This window comes from Miniopterus schreibersii (genome assembly GCF_964146895.1).
Source record: "Miniopterus schreibersii genome assembly, chromosome: 10".
In the NCBI taxonomy this organism is placed as follows: domain Eukaryota; kingdom Metazoa; phylum Chordata; class Mammalia; order Chiroptera; family Miniopteridae; genus Miniopterus; species Miniopterus schreibersii.
In genome coordinates this window covers 9,261,622-9,281,352 of record NC_138110.1, presented here as the reverse complement: position 1 = coordinate 9,281,352, position 19,731 = coordinate 9,261,622, and the positions used below count along the sequence as shown (strand labels likewise).

General features: G+C 50.0%; 1 protein-coding gene across 2 annotated transcripts in view; it reads right to left on the bottom strand.

Moving 5' to 3' along the window:
• Nucleotides 1-13,775: 13,775 nt before the first annotated feature.
• UBE2V1 (ubiquitin conjugating enzyme E2 V1) overlaps nt 13,776-19,731 on the bottom strand; it is a 28,820-nt gene continuing 22,864 nt past the window's right edge. Inside the window, exons 3-4 of one of the 2 annotated variants that reach the window (XM_081148216.1) lie at nt 16,680-16,805; nt 13,776-15,482 (exon numbers count right to left, since the gene is read on the bottom strand). In XM_081148216.1, the coding sequence (XP_081004342.1) occupies nt 15,336-15,482; nt 16,680-16,805 (273 nt within the window). In that variant the 3' untranslated portion in view covers nt 13,776-15,335. The remainder of the gene's footprint in view (nt 15,483-16,679; nt 16,806-19,731) is intronic. The other variant, XM_081148217.1, reaches the window with a different exon arrangement.

Sequence of the window (19,731 nt, the reverse complement as noted above, 5' to 3'; positions counted from 1 at the left end):
GAGGGAGGGACACCGACTTTTCACTGTGTACCCTTTCCACCCTGTGCTGTCTGAGCAGTGTGTTGGGGGTGTCTCCCCTATGCACTTGTATGTATATTCAAAACCAAACCCGCCAGAAAGCAGTTCTGCAAGAGGTTTCCTTGGGAAGGCCCCAGATCTCCGCCCCACCACCCCCGCATCCTGGCCTGTGTGTGGCCCAGTCTCGCCACCACTGCTGGTTTTCAGAGCTCTAGGCCTTGGAGCAGGTCCGAGCTGGAGTGCCCTGCAAGAAAGGGGGCTCCTTGGAGACCCCCAGAGCGGCCTCGGCTCCGGGTGGCGGGGGGTGTGGGGGCTGGGGGGGACCCGACCAACTGATGAGAACTCCAAATGCTCCCCAGCCCCAGCCGCTAATCGCTTCCAGATTGGCCGGGTCAGGGCCAGGGCCGCCGCCGCCTGGCTCCATAAACAGGCCGTCGCTCCAGATGGCGGCTGGCTCCAGCCTGGCGAGCAGGTTCACGGGGGACTGGGGGGGTGGCAGCAGGTGGAGGACCCCCACCCCGCCTCCTTGGGGAAGGGAGGCCCCTGCTGCCTCTCATCCATGCTGCTCTGAGTCAGGCACACTGGACCAGAAGGGACTGTAGAGGCTGAACCCATTGCTTGGAGGAGAGAAACTGAGGCCCAGAAGGGGCAAGCGACTATTCAAGGTTAGTGACAGAGATGTGAGGAGGGGGCTCCTGGGGGCTGACACTGGGCTTGCTTCGTCTCCATGAATCCAGCACACAGTAAAGACTGAGGGAGGGAGGGAAGAGGGAGGGAGACAGCATTGCCTTCTGGGTTCAAATTCTGCCTCTGGCTTTTACTCCCTGAGGGAATAAATGACTTTCATTCCCTGGGCCTCAGTTTCTTTTTTCTTTTTTCCCCAATTTTTATTTATTGAGTTTAGAGAGAGAGAGGAATGGAGGAAGAGGGAGAGAAAGAAACACTGATTTGCTGTTCCACTTGCTTATGCATTCATCAGTTGATTCTTGTATGTGCCCTGGCTGGGAACTGAACCCGCAACCTTGGTGCATCGGGATGACGCTCCAACCAACTGAGCTACCCCGCCAGGGCTAAGGGTTGTCACCTGTGAAACAGGAAAGGCTGGAGTACAGGCCTTGTCAGCTCCCTGGACTGCTCGGGTGGCAGGCTGCGTGCGCTGCAGGGGCCCAGTTCTCTCCCTTCCTGCTGCTTCTCCCACCTTAGTGCACCACGGCCTCCTCCAGAAAGCTGCCCTCTCTCTTTGTGCCAGGCACTGCGCCCTTCCCATGGCCTCTCTCACAGAGTCTCCCCAACACTGTGGCATAACTGTTGCTCACGCTATTGCCCTTCCGGCAGAGAAGGCAATGGAAGGTCAGGAGACACCTGTGCTATTGTCCCCACCCAGTTGTTCCTGCGAATGAAGAAATGGGGGTCAGGATAAAGGCAGAGCTGGCTGTGTACTTCTGGTCACATAGCACCTGGTCTGAAAACAGGGGACCTGGCTGCTTCTCCGGCCCCCACCCACCAACCTGAGCGCCCACATCCTGGCACAGGACATGAGGACCCGGGTCTGCTGCCCCCAGTCTGGTCCTGGGCCATGACCCCCAGGGAAAGAGGATTAGAGCCTTGGCCTGACCCCCTGCTCCCATCCAGGCTGGCCCTGGATGTCCCTAGGTGGCTGGGTAGTAACCTCGTCCCAAGGGAGCAGGCTGCAGGACAAGGTGGGGACCATCTGCTCTCAGGGGGGCTCCCTGTTGATCATCTCTTTCCACCCGGCTGAAAAGGATGCAGATCCTCGATGACTGAGGCCCGTTTTTCACCATCTTAACTCCAGTGCCTGGCACAGCACCCCTCAGGACAGCTTTGTTGAATGAGTGACTGAGTAATCATAATACCGAGCATTTATGGGCCAGGGACTCTTCTGAACAACTAACTTACGGTTGCCTTCTTAATATTTACATAACCTGCTGGAAGAGGGGCTATTATAATTCCCATTTTACAGATGAGGAAACAGAGGCTCAGAAAGATTGAGTGCCTTGCTCAAGATCACACAGCTGGAGCTGGAATTTGAACCCAAGTCTTCTAGCTCCAGAGCACACACTCTTAACTACATGTAACCACTCCCAGGGCAGCAATGAGTCTGAAATGAGTTCAGGGGCTGACACATAGTAGGTGCTTTTCCATAGCCCCTTCTACATTGCTCAGTGCCTGGATTCAGATTTAGGCCCAGCCTTGAGGTCAGTACTTGTTCTGCCCTGTGCCAGGAGGAATGTTCGTGGTGGCCTCGGCTGGGGTCCGAGAAGAAAGGCAGCCTTGTGGGCGAAAGGTGAGCCGCTGGGTGGGCGCGGGCGTGTTTACCCAGGGCCGGGCGTGTGGCTCGGGGTGGCGCCGCTGTCAGCCGCGACGGCTGCCCCGGGCCTGTGCTGGCCTCCAGATGTGAGCTGGCTCCAGCCGGCCGGGCCCCCCCACCCTGTGCACAGAGGGGCTTTATCAAAAGCGGCTGTGAGGAGGCCCGGGAGGCTGCCTGGCTCCAGCTTGCTGGCTCCAAGCCCCAGGCTTGCAGAAGCCAGAGAGCTGCACTCGGGCTTTTGCGCCTAGGTCTTCATCTGCTCCACAGCCCAGCTCCTCTGTTTCCCTCGGGTCCTCTGGGGGTCCAGGCAAAGGGTACAGTCCCTTTCCCAGGAAGCCGAAGCTCCAGGAGCAATCTGGAGGGGTGACAATGCAAGAAAACTTATTTTTAATTTATTTTTTACATCCCTGCAGAGGAAAGGTAATCCACACAGGGAAAAAAGTGCAAAACTCAATAAAATTCCAGGGATGCTAAGTGAGTAGCTAAAGTGAAAACACTCGTGGGAAAGGTAAATTGCAGATTCAGAATGGCGGGGAGGAAAGTTAACTGGGAGGGTTTGCAGGGGCCCAGTTCTCTCTATATTTTCTTTCTTGGGTTGGGTAGTGGGGATGTTATTCTTTATATTTTCTTTGTTGGCCTGAACTATTTTGTATCAACAAAGAATAATAACTAGAGAAGAAAATGAGGAAAAACTAAGACTTCCTCCTGCTCCTCTCAGCCCCTGCCCTGTGTCTTCTGATATTTTCTAGGGACTGTCTGAGAAGCCACACAAAAGTCCACCTATTCTCTTTCCTGTTTTGTTCTTGTTTTACAAATAGCATCAAAGTGTAAACTGTTCAGCACCTGGCTGCTTTCACTGTACAATGCAGCCCTTCTTTTTCACGGCTGCATAGTATTCCACGGCGTGAAGCCACCTGCCTTATTCTCCAGGCCGGCTCTGGTGGGCATTTAGGTTTCTGCCCATGTTCACTGCCACAGACCACAATGAGATGAACCCCCTTTGTACATGACTTTGGGAACTCAGGCAAGTATTTTCTAGTTGATCAACTCTTGGAAGGGTAGACACGTGTACTCTTCTGAGCCATCCCTTCATGGGGTTCTCCCTGAGGCTTGTGTCCTTGTATTGTCCCATGAGCAATGCAGCCACAGACAAGGAAACAGGCACAAATAGTCAGCTGTTCTTACGGGTGAGTGGGAACAGCTTCACAAGAGTCTCTCCTAAAATACAAGCCCCCCAAACTCTTTCTTTCTGATTGCAAAAGAGAAGCATGTTCAGAAGCTTTAGAAAATACAGAAATCACAGACTTAGAGAATGAAGCCTCCCTGCTCCCCACCGCCCACCGCCAGCTTCCCTGGCTGGACTGTCATGATCCCCTCCTTACTGATGACACTGCTCCCAGACTCCTCCCTGAAAGTCTCTCCTTATTGGCTCACAGGGAGCTTTTGCCCCCCACCCCTGGGGGACATGTGGCAATGTCTGGGGACATGTTAGGTTGTCAGAGGGGTGAGCTTCTGGCATCTGGTGGGTGGGGGCCAGGGGTGCTGTGAAACACCCTACAGTGCACAGGATGGCTCCAGGACAGGGAATGATCCAGCCCCTTCATTAGTGCTGAGGCTGAGAAACTTACTTTTGACCCACGTCACGTCACAGCTGTCCTGTGCTCACACCTCCCACGGCTCTCACCTTATCCAGAGAATAGCCAAAGTCCTCCCATGACCACGACGCCCTGAGGAGGTGCTCCATGGCCTCCCCGCAGCTCCAGCCACATCAGTGCCTCTCCCTTCCTCCTGCCTCAGACCTTTCCTCTGCTTTTCCTAGACATCTGACACTCCCTCCTTCCCCTCCTGACTTTGTCAAGTGTCACCTCCTCCCAGAGGCCTCCCTGACCTCCTGATTTAATATCGGCCACTTCTTGAGCCCTTCTGCCTTCTTTCTCCCTGGCACCCGGGACCAGATGTCCTATTGATTTGTCTGTGAACGGCCCGCCCAGAACATAAGCTCCTTGAGGGAGGAACAGGCTGGTCTTATTCACGGCTGTGCAGGTTACACAGCCTCTAGTACACAGTAGGTGCTCAATAAGTGCTAATAGATTGACCAGTGGGCCCCTCACCCCTACCCCAAGATCCTGGTGTCCAGGCAGCAGGACAAAAGACCCAGTGGCCATCCTCACACAGACAACTCCCCAACCACTGCTTGCACTTATAGAGCACTGGCTGTGTGCCCCACTCTCGACTGGGACTGTACCTCAGTGAATTCCTGGGGGCCAGGGGTACTGACTCATCATCTCGCTGCCCCAGGGCCTCTCAATAGCCACCAAGTAGTCAAACATTTATGAGGCACCTACTGTGTACCAGTGGCCAGTGAGTGAACCTACCTGCCACGGCAGAGAATTCCCAGACTGGGGATTTGGGAAAAGAAAAAAGTCGGTGCACTTTTCTAGCGATGCTTTTAATTAAATTTCTTTTTCTACAGAAAGCATTCTTTGTGTAAATAAATAGACATGAAGAATTCCCAAGTATGAAAAAATACAACCCTACCACCCACCAATGCTGGGAGGAAGCTCGGGGGGCCTGGGAACCCAGAGGGGGAACCTGTGGGCCAGGGAAGGCTTCCAGAAGGAGGTGAGCCCTGAGCTGAGGCCCCAGGCCTCATGGGCCGGACTGACGGTGGGCAGGAAGAGCTCTGCGCCGGCCACCGCACAGACCTGGGGGGCAGCTGGTGGGCTGGCCCGAGCCCAGCTGAAGGCCAAGCCCCTTGCCGTATGTGTCCCCAAGTCCAATGTTTCTGGGTGGCATTTACTGCAGTGTTGCTTCTGCAGTGAGCTGTTCCTGTCTCTCCCCAGCTCACCCTGAATTCAAGCTCCATGTCTCGTTCACCACTGTGTCCCCGGAGGCCTGGAGCCACAGTAGGCGCTTGTAGTGAGTTGAACAGTGTCCCCCAAATTCATGTCTACCCGGAAGCTCAGAATGCAACCGTATTTGGAAACAGGGTCTTCGCAGATGTCTTCGGTTAAGGATCTTGAGATGAGATCATGCTGGATTGGGGTGACTGGTGTCCTTATAAGGAGAGGACACAGGGACACAGAAGAGGCCATGTGAAGACGGAGGCAGAAATTGTGATGCATCTACAAGCCAAGGGTCACTGGGAGCCAGGAGCTGGAACAGGCAGGGGTTGATTCTTACCTGGAGCCCTCAGAGGGGGCTGGCCCTGCTGACACGTTGATTTTGGAATTCTCCAGAACTGTGGGAGAATACATGTATCTTGTTTTAAGCCACCAAGTTGGTGGCAATTTCTTACAGCGGCCACAGGAAACTCATATTTCATTCATATGGATGAATGAGCGAGCGAAGGAATGAACTGGTAGCAGCTCAGCTTTGGTGGCCGACCAGGGTCAGTCATGTGTGGCCGAGACAGCCCCTCATCCCTATGACTGGGAGGTGGCCCAGCCAGGAGCAGGGTGGGTGTGAGGAGCTGTTGAGGTCATCCAGCCGAGGCGATAAGGAAATCAGGTCCTATAGACATCACCCCCGTCCCCAGAGGCCCATGTCCACACTCAGCTTGGACACCCAGGGTCAGGGTTTCGGGGGCCTGACCCCCACTGATGCTGATGCCTTTCAGATTCGCTGCAGCCAGGGCTTGTCCCCCAACCATGGAGGCTCCTCAGAACGTCCACCCAAGTGACTCTCAGCACCTTCAGTTAAGCCCACAGCCCGGGCTGTTGGGAGGGAAGTTTTCCACCTGTCCGTCCTTAGTCTCTCTCGCTGTGGCCTCTGGAGATCGGAAGGTGGCGGGATGCAAGGGAAAGAGCCTGGCTCTGTGCTGAGCAATGGGTGAGTGGCTGCTCCTCTCTGAGACTCAGTTTCTCCATCTGTAATGGGAGGACAGTCGTCTGGCTTCGAGGAAGCTGTTGTGAAGTGGATGACATGAAGCCAACCCCAGGCTGGTGGAGCCCCTAGCCCATGGGTGTTTACTAAGATGAGTGGGCCCCGGGTCCTGATCTCCTGGGACACAGCCCGGTATCCTAAAGAGGGGATTAGACTTTCCCAGCCTCAGATTCTTTCAAAGACCCGACCCCTGTCCCGTGGCCTGTCCAGTGGCCCCACAAGGCCACCCCACCCCCAAGGAGCTCAGTATCTTCAGAGGGACCGAGGCTTAGATTTCATGCCCATAAAATGCCTAAAATCAAAGCAGCGCTCGTGACACGAAGGGTTTTGAAGTTGCTCAGGGCAGGAGGGGGCGTGAAATTCCCAGCGGTCTTGGCCTCTCTTTGGGACCCATCATAAAGCAGGGTGTCTGGGGCCCGGGCAGGTACAGGAGCACCTGCCATTTTAGCAATGATCTGAATCCCACCAAAGATTTAGTCATCTCAAGTGTTAGAGAAGACAACTGGGAAAACTACTGAAAACCCCTTTACTTGATTTTAGAGGAAGTGAGAGCAAAGATGAAGGGACCCAGTTGTTGGACAATGGGCCGTGGGCAGTGCATCGAGGGTTCTACTCCCTGCTCTGCCACTTACTCACTGTGTGACTTTGAGTAAGTTGCCTAACCTCTCTGTGTCTCAATTTCCTCCTCTGCCAAAGAGGGATAATTACAGTTTCTCCCTCAAAGGATTGTGGAGAAGGTGACCAGAGTGCCTTTATGTGACGTGGTGGCCCAGCCCCTGGGCAAGGCTGGTGCTCAGCTACTGACACTGTCACTATTATTTTTCCTAAGGACACTCATTAAATACTTGTTGAATGAATGAATCTGGAATGTGGGTGTTGCTGTGTCCCTGGGTTGACTGGGTAGCCTAGGGAGCCCTGGGAGCCCTCTGATTTGGAATAGCCCTGTAAACTGTAGAGTGCTGTACTCACTGGATGCCATGGCTGAGTCAGCATGTTCTCAGTTGGAGTTTGTGGGAAACGGGCAGCTGAGGGTCCTGGGTATTTACAGTCAGATTCCAGAGCTGGGAGCTGATCAGGGGCCAGGGCAGGGGGGCTTATGGGTCTGGTGTTAAGCCTCTGACCACAGTGTCAAGTTTGTGGAGCAAAGGGTCAGGAAGGCAGTGAGGACAGCGAGGCCGGAAGTGGCTGGCCCAGTCTTCTAGCCTGAATTATCTGGGAAGAAAAATAATCACATTCCATGTCTTGGGTGCTGGAGCCACTGCAGGAGGAGGGAGGTGGGGGAGGGGCAGGGCTGGCTTGGACAGGTGGTGGCCCCACCTGAGGTTCAGTGCCCACCAGGTGCTCCCAAATGGTTGGGGCATGGCAGCCAGTGCACATCTGGGGGGGAGGGAAGACCACTGCTCTAGGCTGGGGTCCCTGGACCCTCAGGGACCCTGGAGCTAGCTAAGCTGACACTTCATGCCAGGCAGTGTCCACTCCCATCCCCCAGACCCTGTTGGGGACAATGGGGTCAACAGAGGGGGCTGCCGGTGTTACAAGCCATAGGTAGAACCTAAAAGAACCGATGGCGCTTCCTAGGATGGTCCTGAGGCGTGTCCTCTCTCTGTGCCTCTTATGACTGGATGTGCCAACTAGGCACCTCTCAGGAAAGACCTCATTTCCTCCAGACTAGACTCCAGCCCAGGACAAGGGTGGGGCAGGGGCTCTGTGGCCCCAGATCACTGCCTTCCTCTGAGGAAAAGCCCCATGTTCCTGAGACCTGCCCAGCCTGGCCCAGGGAAATTAGCTGTCAGCTCAGCTCCCCCCCACCCCGTACCCCTGCACGAGCCACGTGGACTCTGACCCAGTTTCTAGGCCATAGACAAGGGGGCTCAGGCCAGATTGGAGGGGATGTCTTTGGCTGTGCAGGGGCACTTCCAGCCAGAGGTGGGACTGGAAAGTCATTCCTAGCTGGCTGTGGATGAGGCCAGAACATGTTTGGAAAAGGCCTGGGATCAAGTTGATGAAACCAGGGCAGGGGCAGCTGGACTCTGGTAGATCCTGGATTCATGCACTCATTCATTTATCAGGTATTGCCCTCCCCACCCTGGCCTGGCCTGGCACATCCATGTTCATTGATCCACCTGTTCACAGAGTGTCTACTGTGCTTTAGGCGCTGTGGGCTTTTAATGTGACAATGTGACAGTGCGACATACCCCAGAGCCTTTGCTCTTGCTGTTCTCTTCACCTGGAACTATCTACTGTGTCAGATTCTGGGCACGGCAGGTCCTCCACACACTTTAGGTCGCCTTCCTGCCCAGAGCCGCCCTCCCATTCCATTCCTTTGGGTATGTGCTTAATGCTTCAAAAATCACTTTATTTATTGTCCGTCTTCTCCAATCAAAGATCAGCTCCGCAGCCCTGGCAGGTGTTGCTCAGTTGGTCGGGCCTCGTCCCGTGCACTGAAAGGGTTGCCAGTTCAATTCCCGGTCAGGGCGTATGCCCGGGTTGCAGGCTGGATCCTAGGTGGGGGCCTGCAGGAGGTGGCCGATCGCTATTTTGCTCTCACATCAATGTTTCTCTCTCCCTCTCCCTTCCTCTCTCTAAAAATCAATTAAAAAAATCTTTAAAAAAAGAAAAAAATCAGTTCCACAAAGGTAGGGTTTTTTGGTTTTGGTTTGTTCCTGGTACAGGGGTCAGCACACAATGCTCCATAAATGCTTGTTGAATGAATGAATGAATGAATGAATGAATGACGAACCAGTGGTGTAAACTCCACTGGGGAAAGCTCAGGGATGGGGTGTGGCTCCTAACCCAGCTGGAGAAGATGACCTGTAAACAGGCCTGAAGGAGGGCGACTGGTTGGGCAAGTGAAGAAATGGGGGAGATGGTTTTGTGTCAAAATGCCTTCCTCCAAGGGAATATTAAAGGTAGCTCAGGGTGGCAACTGGTCCCACTGTAAAAATTGAGATTTTTACTAAATTCTGGTGTCTGGCTTTTCTTGAAAAATCGAAACACTTGGGCATCCCAAGCTGGCATTCCAGAGGCAAATACGGTCAGTCCGACAGTTCACAGCAGCCCTTATCAGGCCCTTAAGGCTTTGAGTTTTCCATCCTTCAGCCAGGGCAGCGAAGCAGTTCCAGCAAGATGCCCTCCCGCAGGCACACCTGGGCTGGGTGACCTTAGCCACGCCCTTTCTGGGCCTCAGCCTGACCTTGCGGGGTAGGGGGGGCACAGGGGACTGGGCTGGCAGCGCGGGTGTATTAGGCAGGGTAAAGCTCCTCCAGGTCTGGGAGTGGGGTTGCACCGCCCCCCCTCGGGTCTTCTGCAGGGTTCCTCCGCGCCGAACGCACACAGCAAGATGCGGGAGAGCCCAGCTCAGAGATAGTGTTTCCCAGGGTGGAGGCCACATCTGTCGCATCCTCCACGCCCAGCCCCGGGGGCCTGGCTCGGAGCCGACTAGGGCGGGGGCGGAGAGCGGCGGGTGGGCAGCGCACGGGCGCCCCCTGCTGGCTCACAGAGGGCGGGCCCAACGCCGGAGGCCTGGAGTCTCCCTCCTCCTGGAGTAGGGTCCTAACAGTGGCTAACCAACGTTCCCTGGTGGGCTTTTTGTACCGAGGACTGTGAGAATCCCACCACGCCTAAAAACCCACGTTACCCTCACAACAACCCTGTGGACACCAAAAGGCACAGAGAGTTAGTTTAAGGACCTGCCCAACCAGCTGGGGTTGGCCTACCCGGCTCCGGGTCCTGCGCTGGGACCAGTGCTGCAGATCGCGGAAGATCTACTCACTCACCCACTTGTGTCTGTCCTTCCACCCACTCATTCATTCACGTGCTCACCTGGAACTGCCAAACTTCATAACCAGCCCACCTATTAGTCCTGCACCCACTCCCCGCCCCAGGCCTTCACCACACTATTGTCTGTGTCCATGGGTTATGCATATATTCATGCAAATTCTTTGGTTAATCTCTCCCCACCCACCCCTCCACCTTCCTTCTGAGATCCCTCAGTCTGTTCCATGCACCTATGTCTCTGGATCTATTTTCTTCATCAGTTTATTATGTTCCTTAGATTCCACATATGAGTGAGATCATGTGGTATTTGTGTTTCTCTGCCTGGCTTATTTCACTTAGCATAATACTCTCCAGGTCCCTCCAGGCTGTCCCAAAGGGAAGAGCTCCTTATTTCTTACGGCTGCGTAGTATTCCATGGTGTGAATGTCCCACAGCTTTCTCTCCATCATCTACTGACGGGCACTTGGGCTGTTTCCAGATCTTAGCTGTTGTAAATTGTGCTATGAACATAGGGGTGCATATATTCTGATTAGTGTTTCAGGATTCTCAGGATATATTCCTAGAAGTGGGATCACTGGGTCAAATTTGTAGGCAACTTGAAAGCGACAAAATTAAAAATGCCCCATCCCTGGATAGAGAAGTTCACTTCTAGGACTTCATTCCATGGATGTGAGTACGCATGCGTGCATACACACCCATGCCCTGAGGCTGGTGAGCAAAACCACCTCAGGGTCCATCAGTCAGGGCCTGGTCACCCGAGTAATGGCACTCCCAGCTACTGGGTGCTGTGCAGCGACCCCGAGAGGTCCTGTGAGGGAGAAAAGCATCCAGGGAAGAGCAAAGTGGAGACCACATTCCCAACTGGTTTAAAAAAAAAAGTGGGTGGGAAAGTGGGGGAGAGCCCCCCACCCACAGGTACCTGGAAAGGATGGGGTCAGAAGCAGGAGGGAACTTTCATTTAGTATTTCATTCCTTTCTACTGATTGAAGAACCTTCTAGGTTCACGGATTCTCTATTTAGTGAAAATAGAAATGGGCTCTGCAGCTCAGATTTGCCCATTTGCATGTAAGGGCGGATTCACTGGAACAGGGGCTGTGACATGGTCTCTGTCCTTCGCCACCAGTGTGGCCGCCACCTCCATCATCACCCCTTGCAAATACACCCACTTCTCGCCAGTTCTAAAACAAACGCATCTTAATCCAGAATTGGGACGCTAGCTTAAAATCACCTGTCTTACACTTATAACCAGCAGCACTTTTTCTTGGTGGTATATTAAGGTGCATCTCACAGTGGACAGCACGGGGGCTCAGGGAAATGTGGGTGTGTCCCGCGGCACCTTCCACCTGTGCCACAGGCGGTGCTGCTGTGCTCCGAGGACCCACTGCATGTCTGTGGGCAGCTTCCACGATCACAGGCCTCCCGGAGGTCAAAGGCCACCGTGATGTTCTCAACGGTGTCCTGTGAGCAGTGACAGTACTTTGTTCTGCACAAGGGAATGAAGAGTTTGTGTCCCTCAGTTGTGTGACTTGCTCTTTATTATTGACACAAAGTTGGGAGATTTCACATAAAAATCTACATTCACAGCTTCTCTTGGAAAGATCTAGCCCATGTCCCTGGCACTGAGCAGCACCTTCACACTCAACCGTCACCAGTCAGTCACATGCCAGAACCCCAAAGATGTGGCCCGTGCCGTCTTACTCCCGGTGACAGGAGCAGCAGCAGCAATGAGGTTGGCTCTAGCATTAAGATCTTCCTTCCAAGGTCACCACGGTCAATGTGCAGCAGCTCTGACTAAAAACAGCAGCAGGTGGCTCCTACAATGCTCACAGCCTCTGAGGTATGACCCGTCACCCCCACAGCTCAGAACTACGCAAGCTGCCCTTCCTCAGAAGGCCTCCTCTGTGGAGTAAGAGGAGACCCTAGCGCCACATCCTGAGTCCTTCCACGGAGTTCTGTGCTGAGGGAATAGAGTGGAGCGGGCACACCAAGCAAGGGAACATGACCAAATGCCCACTCACTCCCCAGGGGGAGGGCAAAAGGGCAAGGGGCCAAGCAGAGACCCGCCGGCAGCTGGAGGACCCGACACTCGGCAGGGTCTACTTCATCCATGTTGCCACATCACAATTAGGAAAGCTGTGTATCAGCGGTGCCCCGCCCCACCCAAAGGGCCCAGCTTTCTCAGCAGACACACAGCTCAAGGAACCCACCCTCACCCTAAGATTATGATCAGAGGTCATAGGGAAGCGGAAACCCATCACTGGTTTGCTGTTGGGTCAGAGGGGGAGCTTTACCCCCAACCGTCAGGTCACTATGGCGTCCTCCCTGCACCCTCAAACCCCCAAGTTCTACAGTGAATCGTGGAAATACTTTCTCTCAGAAGCAGAAGACCTGGAAGGAGCTGGAGACTGGAGTGTGATCCAGGCTACCTGCTTCTCTGCCCTAAGTTTAGGCCTAAACTCCAGCCATAAACTTGACCTGTGAACCCACCAGCAACAATAAAGAGCAAGTCACACGACCATGGGACACAATAACCACAGCTCGCAGACTCAAACAGTTGTCACAACAAAGTCCTAGTTGTGTTTGAGGCTCAAAGCCCAGTACCCTGAAGCCCACTAAGGAGGTAAAAGGGGCATAGTAGGATTTCAGACAGGACTCATCTCCTTGCTGGAGGTCACTCAGCACAGAAGAGCTGCCATCTTTAGATTTAGCCCTGAACTTGCCTTGGGGTTTTCCAGTAGCATTTTGAAATAATTTCAGAACCTGTCCTTTTTCCCTTTGGGAAGTTGACTGAGGGCAAAGAACCCACAAAATGTCCCTGGCCCAGTCCCCTTTCAGGAGAGCTGAAAGGCAGCAATTCACTCCAGAGAGCTCAGATAGAGGACCGATGGGCAGAAATTTGGGCAGTGCTTTCTGGAGGGTGGCCTATTAGGAACCTGGCTCTTTCCAAACAGCCAGGTTCTGACATCTGAGCTGGCCCCAACAGCCCCAAGGGAATGGCCTGGCTCCCACCACAGGACACCAAGGGTGTGCCTGTTGGCGGTTGGGACCACAGCAGGAAGTTCAAATCCTGGGTAAAAACAGCCACAGATGTTTCCACCCCTCACACAGTGAATGGTTGACAAACTGTCAATCATCAGATCAAAAGTCTCTTTTCACAGACCAGAAATATCTGCGACCACCACCCCCTTCCAATAGACTAAATCCAGCCAACAGCTTCTAATGGAGACTTAATAGCTAGAGTCCCACAAAGCTCCTTAATTCAAAGGATGCCACCCCTTTGCTTATTATAATCTTTCAGGACAGGGGTTGGCAAACTATGGTACACAGGACAAACCCGGCCACTGACTGGTTTTGTATGGCCCCTTGAATGAAGAAAGAGTTTACAGATGAACACTTGCAATTGATCTGATAACAGGGACACTAACTTTGTACTCCAACTACGCAAAATGTCTTCCCCTAAGGAAAGAATTCCCATTTTCTCATGAGCAGGCCTGTAATATTTCAAAAAAGTTGTACTCAATTATATTCTGAATTTCACAAATGAAAAAATTTGTGGAAATTTGTTTTCTCTCATTATATAAATACTTACATAGTATCTTCGATCTTATCTCTTGGCCCACAAAGCCTATTTACTAACTTAGGCCCTTTGTAGAAAAAGTTTGCCAACCCCAGCATTAGGACGTCAACTGGAATCCCAAAGGATCTAAAACATTAAATGCTGTTCCTAAGTTATATGCCAAGAGGAAGAAGAGCAGAGTTTCTTAAATATTAACGCACACTTTTTTTATTATATTAAAATCAGGCAATGGTCTGACAATAAAAAGGCTGCTTATGGAATACTGTTGTTAATTTACTTACAGGAAGTTAAATCCTTACAACTAAGGTTTTCTCCAGAAAAAGATTAATGGAAACATCAATTGCTTTTCAGACTTGATAGTTGCTGCTTCAAAAGGTGGTTTTACACAAATACTAAATTACCAAAAAAAAAAAAAATTCCTTTAGAACACAATGAATTGCTTTTATTTCGGTTTGCATTCACATCTCAGCAATTAGTGGTCCTGAACAGAAAAGTGGAAAAACGCAGCAATTTGCCAGGAAGTCAAGCCCGCCAACTTCGGGGTTCTGCCGTGCACACCGAGTTCTTTCTTAATCCCTGCTGAGGACCGTGAGAAGCTGCAGCACCAAAACCAAAGTATGCACCGAATTCAAGGTTCTTTTTGTTCCAGTTGTCAGATTCCAAACTAGACCCAAATGGATTGCAAAGATGACCAAATGAGAGCCCTGTTTAAAACTTCAATTTGTAAAAGCAAAAGCAATGATACGAACAAAAAAAAAAATTCATTCAGAGGGATCATGTGTGCTTACAAGTGTCTTCTGTGGCCTTCCTGAGCTAAAAAAAACAACATATCAGCTGATGGTGACAGCAGAGGGTGGCAGGGCTGAGGACCCAATATTCATTTCCTGGGCTGGTACAGAGTAAATGAATATAGTTCGAGAACTAAATGAGGGAGGTCAGAGACTCTTTCCAACCTTACCTGATGGCTTCTGGCCAAAGCAAGGGAGTGTCATGGAAAGTGTTGGGTGGTGATGGTGCAAGAAAGGGACTTGAGGAGGAAGGAGAAAGCAGCACCCCTCGATATAAAGGTAAGGGAGGGAGAAGATAGGGGGAAAGCCCTGAATTCCTCACCAAAGGCCAATTTCAGAGGGGAGCAGAGGGGGTTACAATCTATGTATGCTTCGGCCAAGGGTGGTAGTTGAGAGTGGGGAAAGGATGACGGCTTGGAAGGGGGGCATCATTTAAGACTTAAAAAAAGAAACCAGGGGTGCAAGCGAAGCACCCACACACACCCAGCAGTTGTCCCACAGGCTGTGACCTGAAACCTTCACATCTACTCTAACAAGCCACCCCAAGCTGGAGGGCTGTTGCAGGGAGGAAGGGGGAAAGGGGAGGGAGAAGGCAGAGCCCCCAGGCCATGTAATCAGCAGCAAGGTGATTGTGTGATGTGTCTTTTCACAGTTGAGTTAGATGTGCCCCACCAGTTATGATGGGAATCAATTTAAATATACTTTCTTGATCCCAGAAGTTCAACTATGTGGACAGTGGTTACACTTGACAGGATGATTTGTTATAGCACAACTTATATATTTCAAATGGACAAAAAATTAGTATCATTTACAGTATCTTAAGATAAACTGACTTTGAATGGGAGCTTCCTTTCCAGTACTTTGAGGTCTACAAGACGTATCTAGAAAATTTACTACTGTGGAAAATGAAGACTGCTTAAATCGAATGGGGGAGGGGTGGGCTTGTGGTTTTTCTTTTTGATTAATTGCTGTAACACTGTCCTTCAGGTGGCTGAGGGAGTTTCATATTTTCTTTAGACATCATTAGGCGCCGAAGCTCCTGCAGGACAACTTTGATACTATATGAATTCTGCCATTTTGCTAGCACTGATATGGCTCTTGGGTCCACCTACAAAAAGGCAAACAAAAACAAATTACTGTTGGGCTCTCAAACAAAAGAACAGCTTAACACTGAAGTTAAGCTACAGTATAAACTTGAGTAAAATGCATTTTTCAAGTTGAACACGCTGATCACACAATATCTGACATGCAGAATATCTGCAAGATCCCTCCCACCAGTCTGTTTTTCCCTTTTTATGTCCCAAACCCTCACTGTTTGGGAGAAGGAAATTATGGATAAGGAGAGCCACCTTTAGAGAAATGGCCCGATACTTGGTCAGACTCAACCCAACCAGCTCTAAAACAATGACCTGCTTCTGGGCGGGTTGCTGCCGCTGCTCAGGGCTTGTCCTTTCTCGACTCTACACCCAGGTGGTGGATGACAAAGATGTGCAGGGTGGCCTGGACCCAAGCTCTAGTGACAAGGGCCTGCCTCAGAGTCATAATCTCTCAAGTTAACGCAGCATTCCCTAAAAGAAATTTCCCAAAGAGTGGGTCAAGTTCTGGGTTCTGGACTTCAGGTGGAAGTTGGATACAACATTAAACACTGAACACACAGTAACAAGGCTCGTCTCTTTTCAATTCCCCCCCCAAATCTTCGGGATACCTCAAAATAAAGGCTAAGCTCACCTGATGCTAACGTGCAACACCCTCAAACACCTGTTGGTCTGCCCTTTGAACAGGAGAGCAGGCCTCAAAGGTTCCAAGCCCTTGGCAAGCAACATAAGGAGGAATAATTTATTAATTTTGCTTTATTTTTGTAGTATTTCTTGTTGCCATTACTGCCTTATGAAAAGTGAGACTAGTTTCCATTTATGGTAGTAAAAGTAAAAAAAAAAAAAAGCAAGGACATTAAAAAAAAAAATTATATACCACTGGTCCACAAATCAGGCCCACGAGGTAAAAGTGTGACCCCGGGCAAGATCTTTCACCTCTGTGCCTCAGTGTCCTCATTTCTACCTCATGGGGGTATTATCATGAGGATTGAGTGAGTTTATATCTCAAAGCGATGAGCACAGCGCTGGCCCAGATTAAGTGATGGGTGACGGTCAAATACAATTGGAAACAGACCCCTACCCCAAATCTGCCATGTTCGTACTGCAATATATTTTATCATCAATAACCAAGGAACACATAGGATCAGGCCCAAAAGTACAAGGCATTTCTTAACCCCGAGGAACAAGTAGGGGCAGAAAACACAACTTACCACTCCATTAGAACTATTAACTCCATTCATATTAATTTTTGTTACAAATCTTACAAAGGGGGGTGCTTCTGGGTATTTAGGTCCACATTCTATTTTAAGGCTGTATATTCGGTTTTCATAAATTGTCTGGAAAAGAAGGGTACAGAGATGTCAGGCAATTACAGAGACTTCAAAAAGGCAGACCTTCTGAAAGCCTATTACCCCTGGCTACAGAACAGGTGCACCTGCTTCCATTACACAAAGTCTACCTGTTATTTGATAAGTCAGTGGTAACTAGTCCCTACACTAGTGTCTGTGTATTCTGGTCTTGGAGGAATAAAAAAGACCACAGAAAACTGTAGCATCACTAAAGTTTTTTTGTTCTTTTTTTTTTTTTTTAAAATCCTCACCCAAAGACAAGGTTAGAGAGATGGAGGGAGGGAGGGAGAGGCTTTGATCGGTTGCCTTCTGTGCGTTCTCTGACTGGGGATAGAACCCACAACCATGGTATATGCCCTGACCAGGAATCGAACAGGCAATCTTTCAATGCACAGTAAAACGCTCAATCAACTGAGCAACTCCAGCCAGGCACTAAAGTTTTAAGTTAGTTTTATAAACTCCAATCAGATGGACTTGTTTTTATGTTAATTTCTCTACGTTGCAGAACTGTCCTACCCTATGGGAATGGTGTGTAAGAGGCATTCGCTATTCTAGGAAGCCACACTAAATGTCTACCCACTCCAGCATAGCCAATGCATTAAATGCCACTATGTCTAAAGCACAGAACAAGCATCTCTTTATAGAACTTCAAAATTAAGCAGAAGATAGGGGTGGGGGTACAGATGGGTGTAGATATGAAAGCTGCTTTCCCACTTTGTCCTTACTCTGGGGCTGTGCGCTGCACAAGGGATCTCAACAGGAAGGTACCAACCCTCCCCTGCTGTCTTTACAATGGCCCGAGAGATTACTGGTATTTGGTGTGGGGGGGAACGTGAAGGACACTAGGCCTACATAAAAAATATTCCTTCTTCAAATACCAGCCATGCCTTTGTTGGGAAACACTGGAAAAGTCCAATCCCCCACACGTCAATGAACTTTTCAATGAAGTGTCTTCCCAATGAGCAATAAATGTATTGCCATTGTCAGGCTGTTCCTTCTGCCCACAGTACCCTGGCCCCACGTGAACTACCACACAGCCTTTAAGACCCCATTCAATCACCTAGTCAAATACCTCCCAGTTGAAATATCATACAGGACAACAGACTAATCCACAGCTTTCTGTCCTATATGAAATCGCATTGTTATCACTTATGTCTGAAGACCACACTGTGGTGACATCTCCCCATCAGATGGCATCCTCAAAGGCAGGGGCCACCCTCCTATCATTCCCCTCTTAGGCACCTGTGCTCCTTCCTCATTGCTTGCTGCACAAATAACTGCTCCTGTATAAACAGTGACATCTAGCGGTCCTTGGGGAAATAAATTACAGAGGATGTGATTTAAACCTCTTGAAAACATTGTGTCTAAATAGTGGCTGTCCCTAATAAATTGGAACATATTTTAAGATTCAGAAGGCACTCATAATATACACATAGAAACCTTTCACAGCCACTTAACAGAGACTACATACTATAACAAAACCAAAACTCAAATCTGGATTTCTACCCACCCTCAACCTGCTCTACCATCTGGCAGTTAAAGCAAAACCCTAGCAGTCATCCACGATTCCCTTTTCCTGTGCCCTCTACCTTCCAATCATCAAAAAGTCTCATACCCATCCACTTTCCTCCACCACTGTACCTCATCTGAATCTCCCAAGTCTGCTTTCTCTCTAGTTCTCTACAATCTATTCTTCACACAGCAACCTGACTGACCTTTTAAATCCGGAAACTGTCCCTGCAGGCTTAGCCCTTCCAATGGCTTCCTAGTTACCTGAGAAGGAAGCCCAAGTTCCTGGATCGAACCCTATGCAACCTTGCCTTCCTTCTCCTTTTATTCTTCTGCCCCTCTCCCCCATGGCCCTCTGGCCTCCTGACTCATCCAACATGCCAAGTTCTATCTTGGGGCCCCTATATGAGTCCCTCCGCTGCATCTTGCAGCTCTCGGGCTCAAGTGAACTTTCTTCTCACAAGTCTCCCCGATCCCCCACCTGAAGACTCATACCCAGTGTAGTGTCAGACCTCCCTGAACAGAGGATAAGAAGGGCAGAGGCCTCAACAGAATTGGTACTCCAATGTCTGTTGAATGAATGAATGTTGCCCTTCATGTTAATGTAAAATGAACAGCTTGTTGCCATTAAGGGGTTTCCTCAGAGGGGGGAAAAAATCACTCAGTAAACAACAAGTAGGAAGCAAACAGGGATATGATTTCCATACAGATTTATGGAAAATATAAAAGGTCTATCCTCAGAACTTAGCACAGTCTCCACTAGCAACTATACACAAAGTATCTGTTGACTGCATGGATCCCAAATACATCCCTTTGTGTGTCCTGCATTCATGCTCAGTGGTTTTGTCTGTCACACAATTCAAAGACAGACTTTCTTACATAAAAAAGTCCTTAGGGGCATGGGCGCAAGGTAATTGCCAAAATCACAGTCTTTTAAAATATCTGATACCACATTTTGGAGGCTCTGATGCACCAATATATTTATCTGTTGGTATGGCTTGTGGCTTATCAGTATTGATAAAATTTCACTGATATTAACAATAACAAAAATGGTTAAGGTGGGCAGCTTATTAATTAATATGATTCTGATTATTACACAGATTATATCTTAACATTACTCTTGACACTATGAAGTTTAATTTTTAAAAAAATCTATGCTATGACTAACTTCTTAGAAAGGAAAAAAAAGAAACATTGAATTCTGAACACCTATGTTCAACTGGAAATGTCACTGGAAGACAGTAAAAAATGGCTCAAGTCAAGTGAACATAGAGACCCCTGAAGGGTCATTAAAAAGCTCAAAGTACGATTTTTTTACAAAATACAGGGTTATAGTTTTCTTTTGTTTGCAAGTGCTCTGGGGCCTCCTAAAAAGGTTTCATGGCAGAAAGGAAATGTGCCTGAC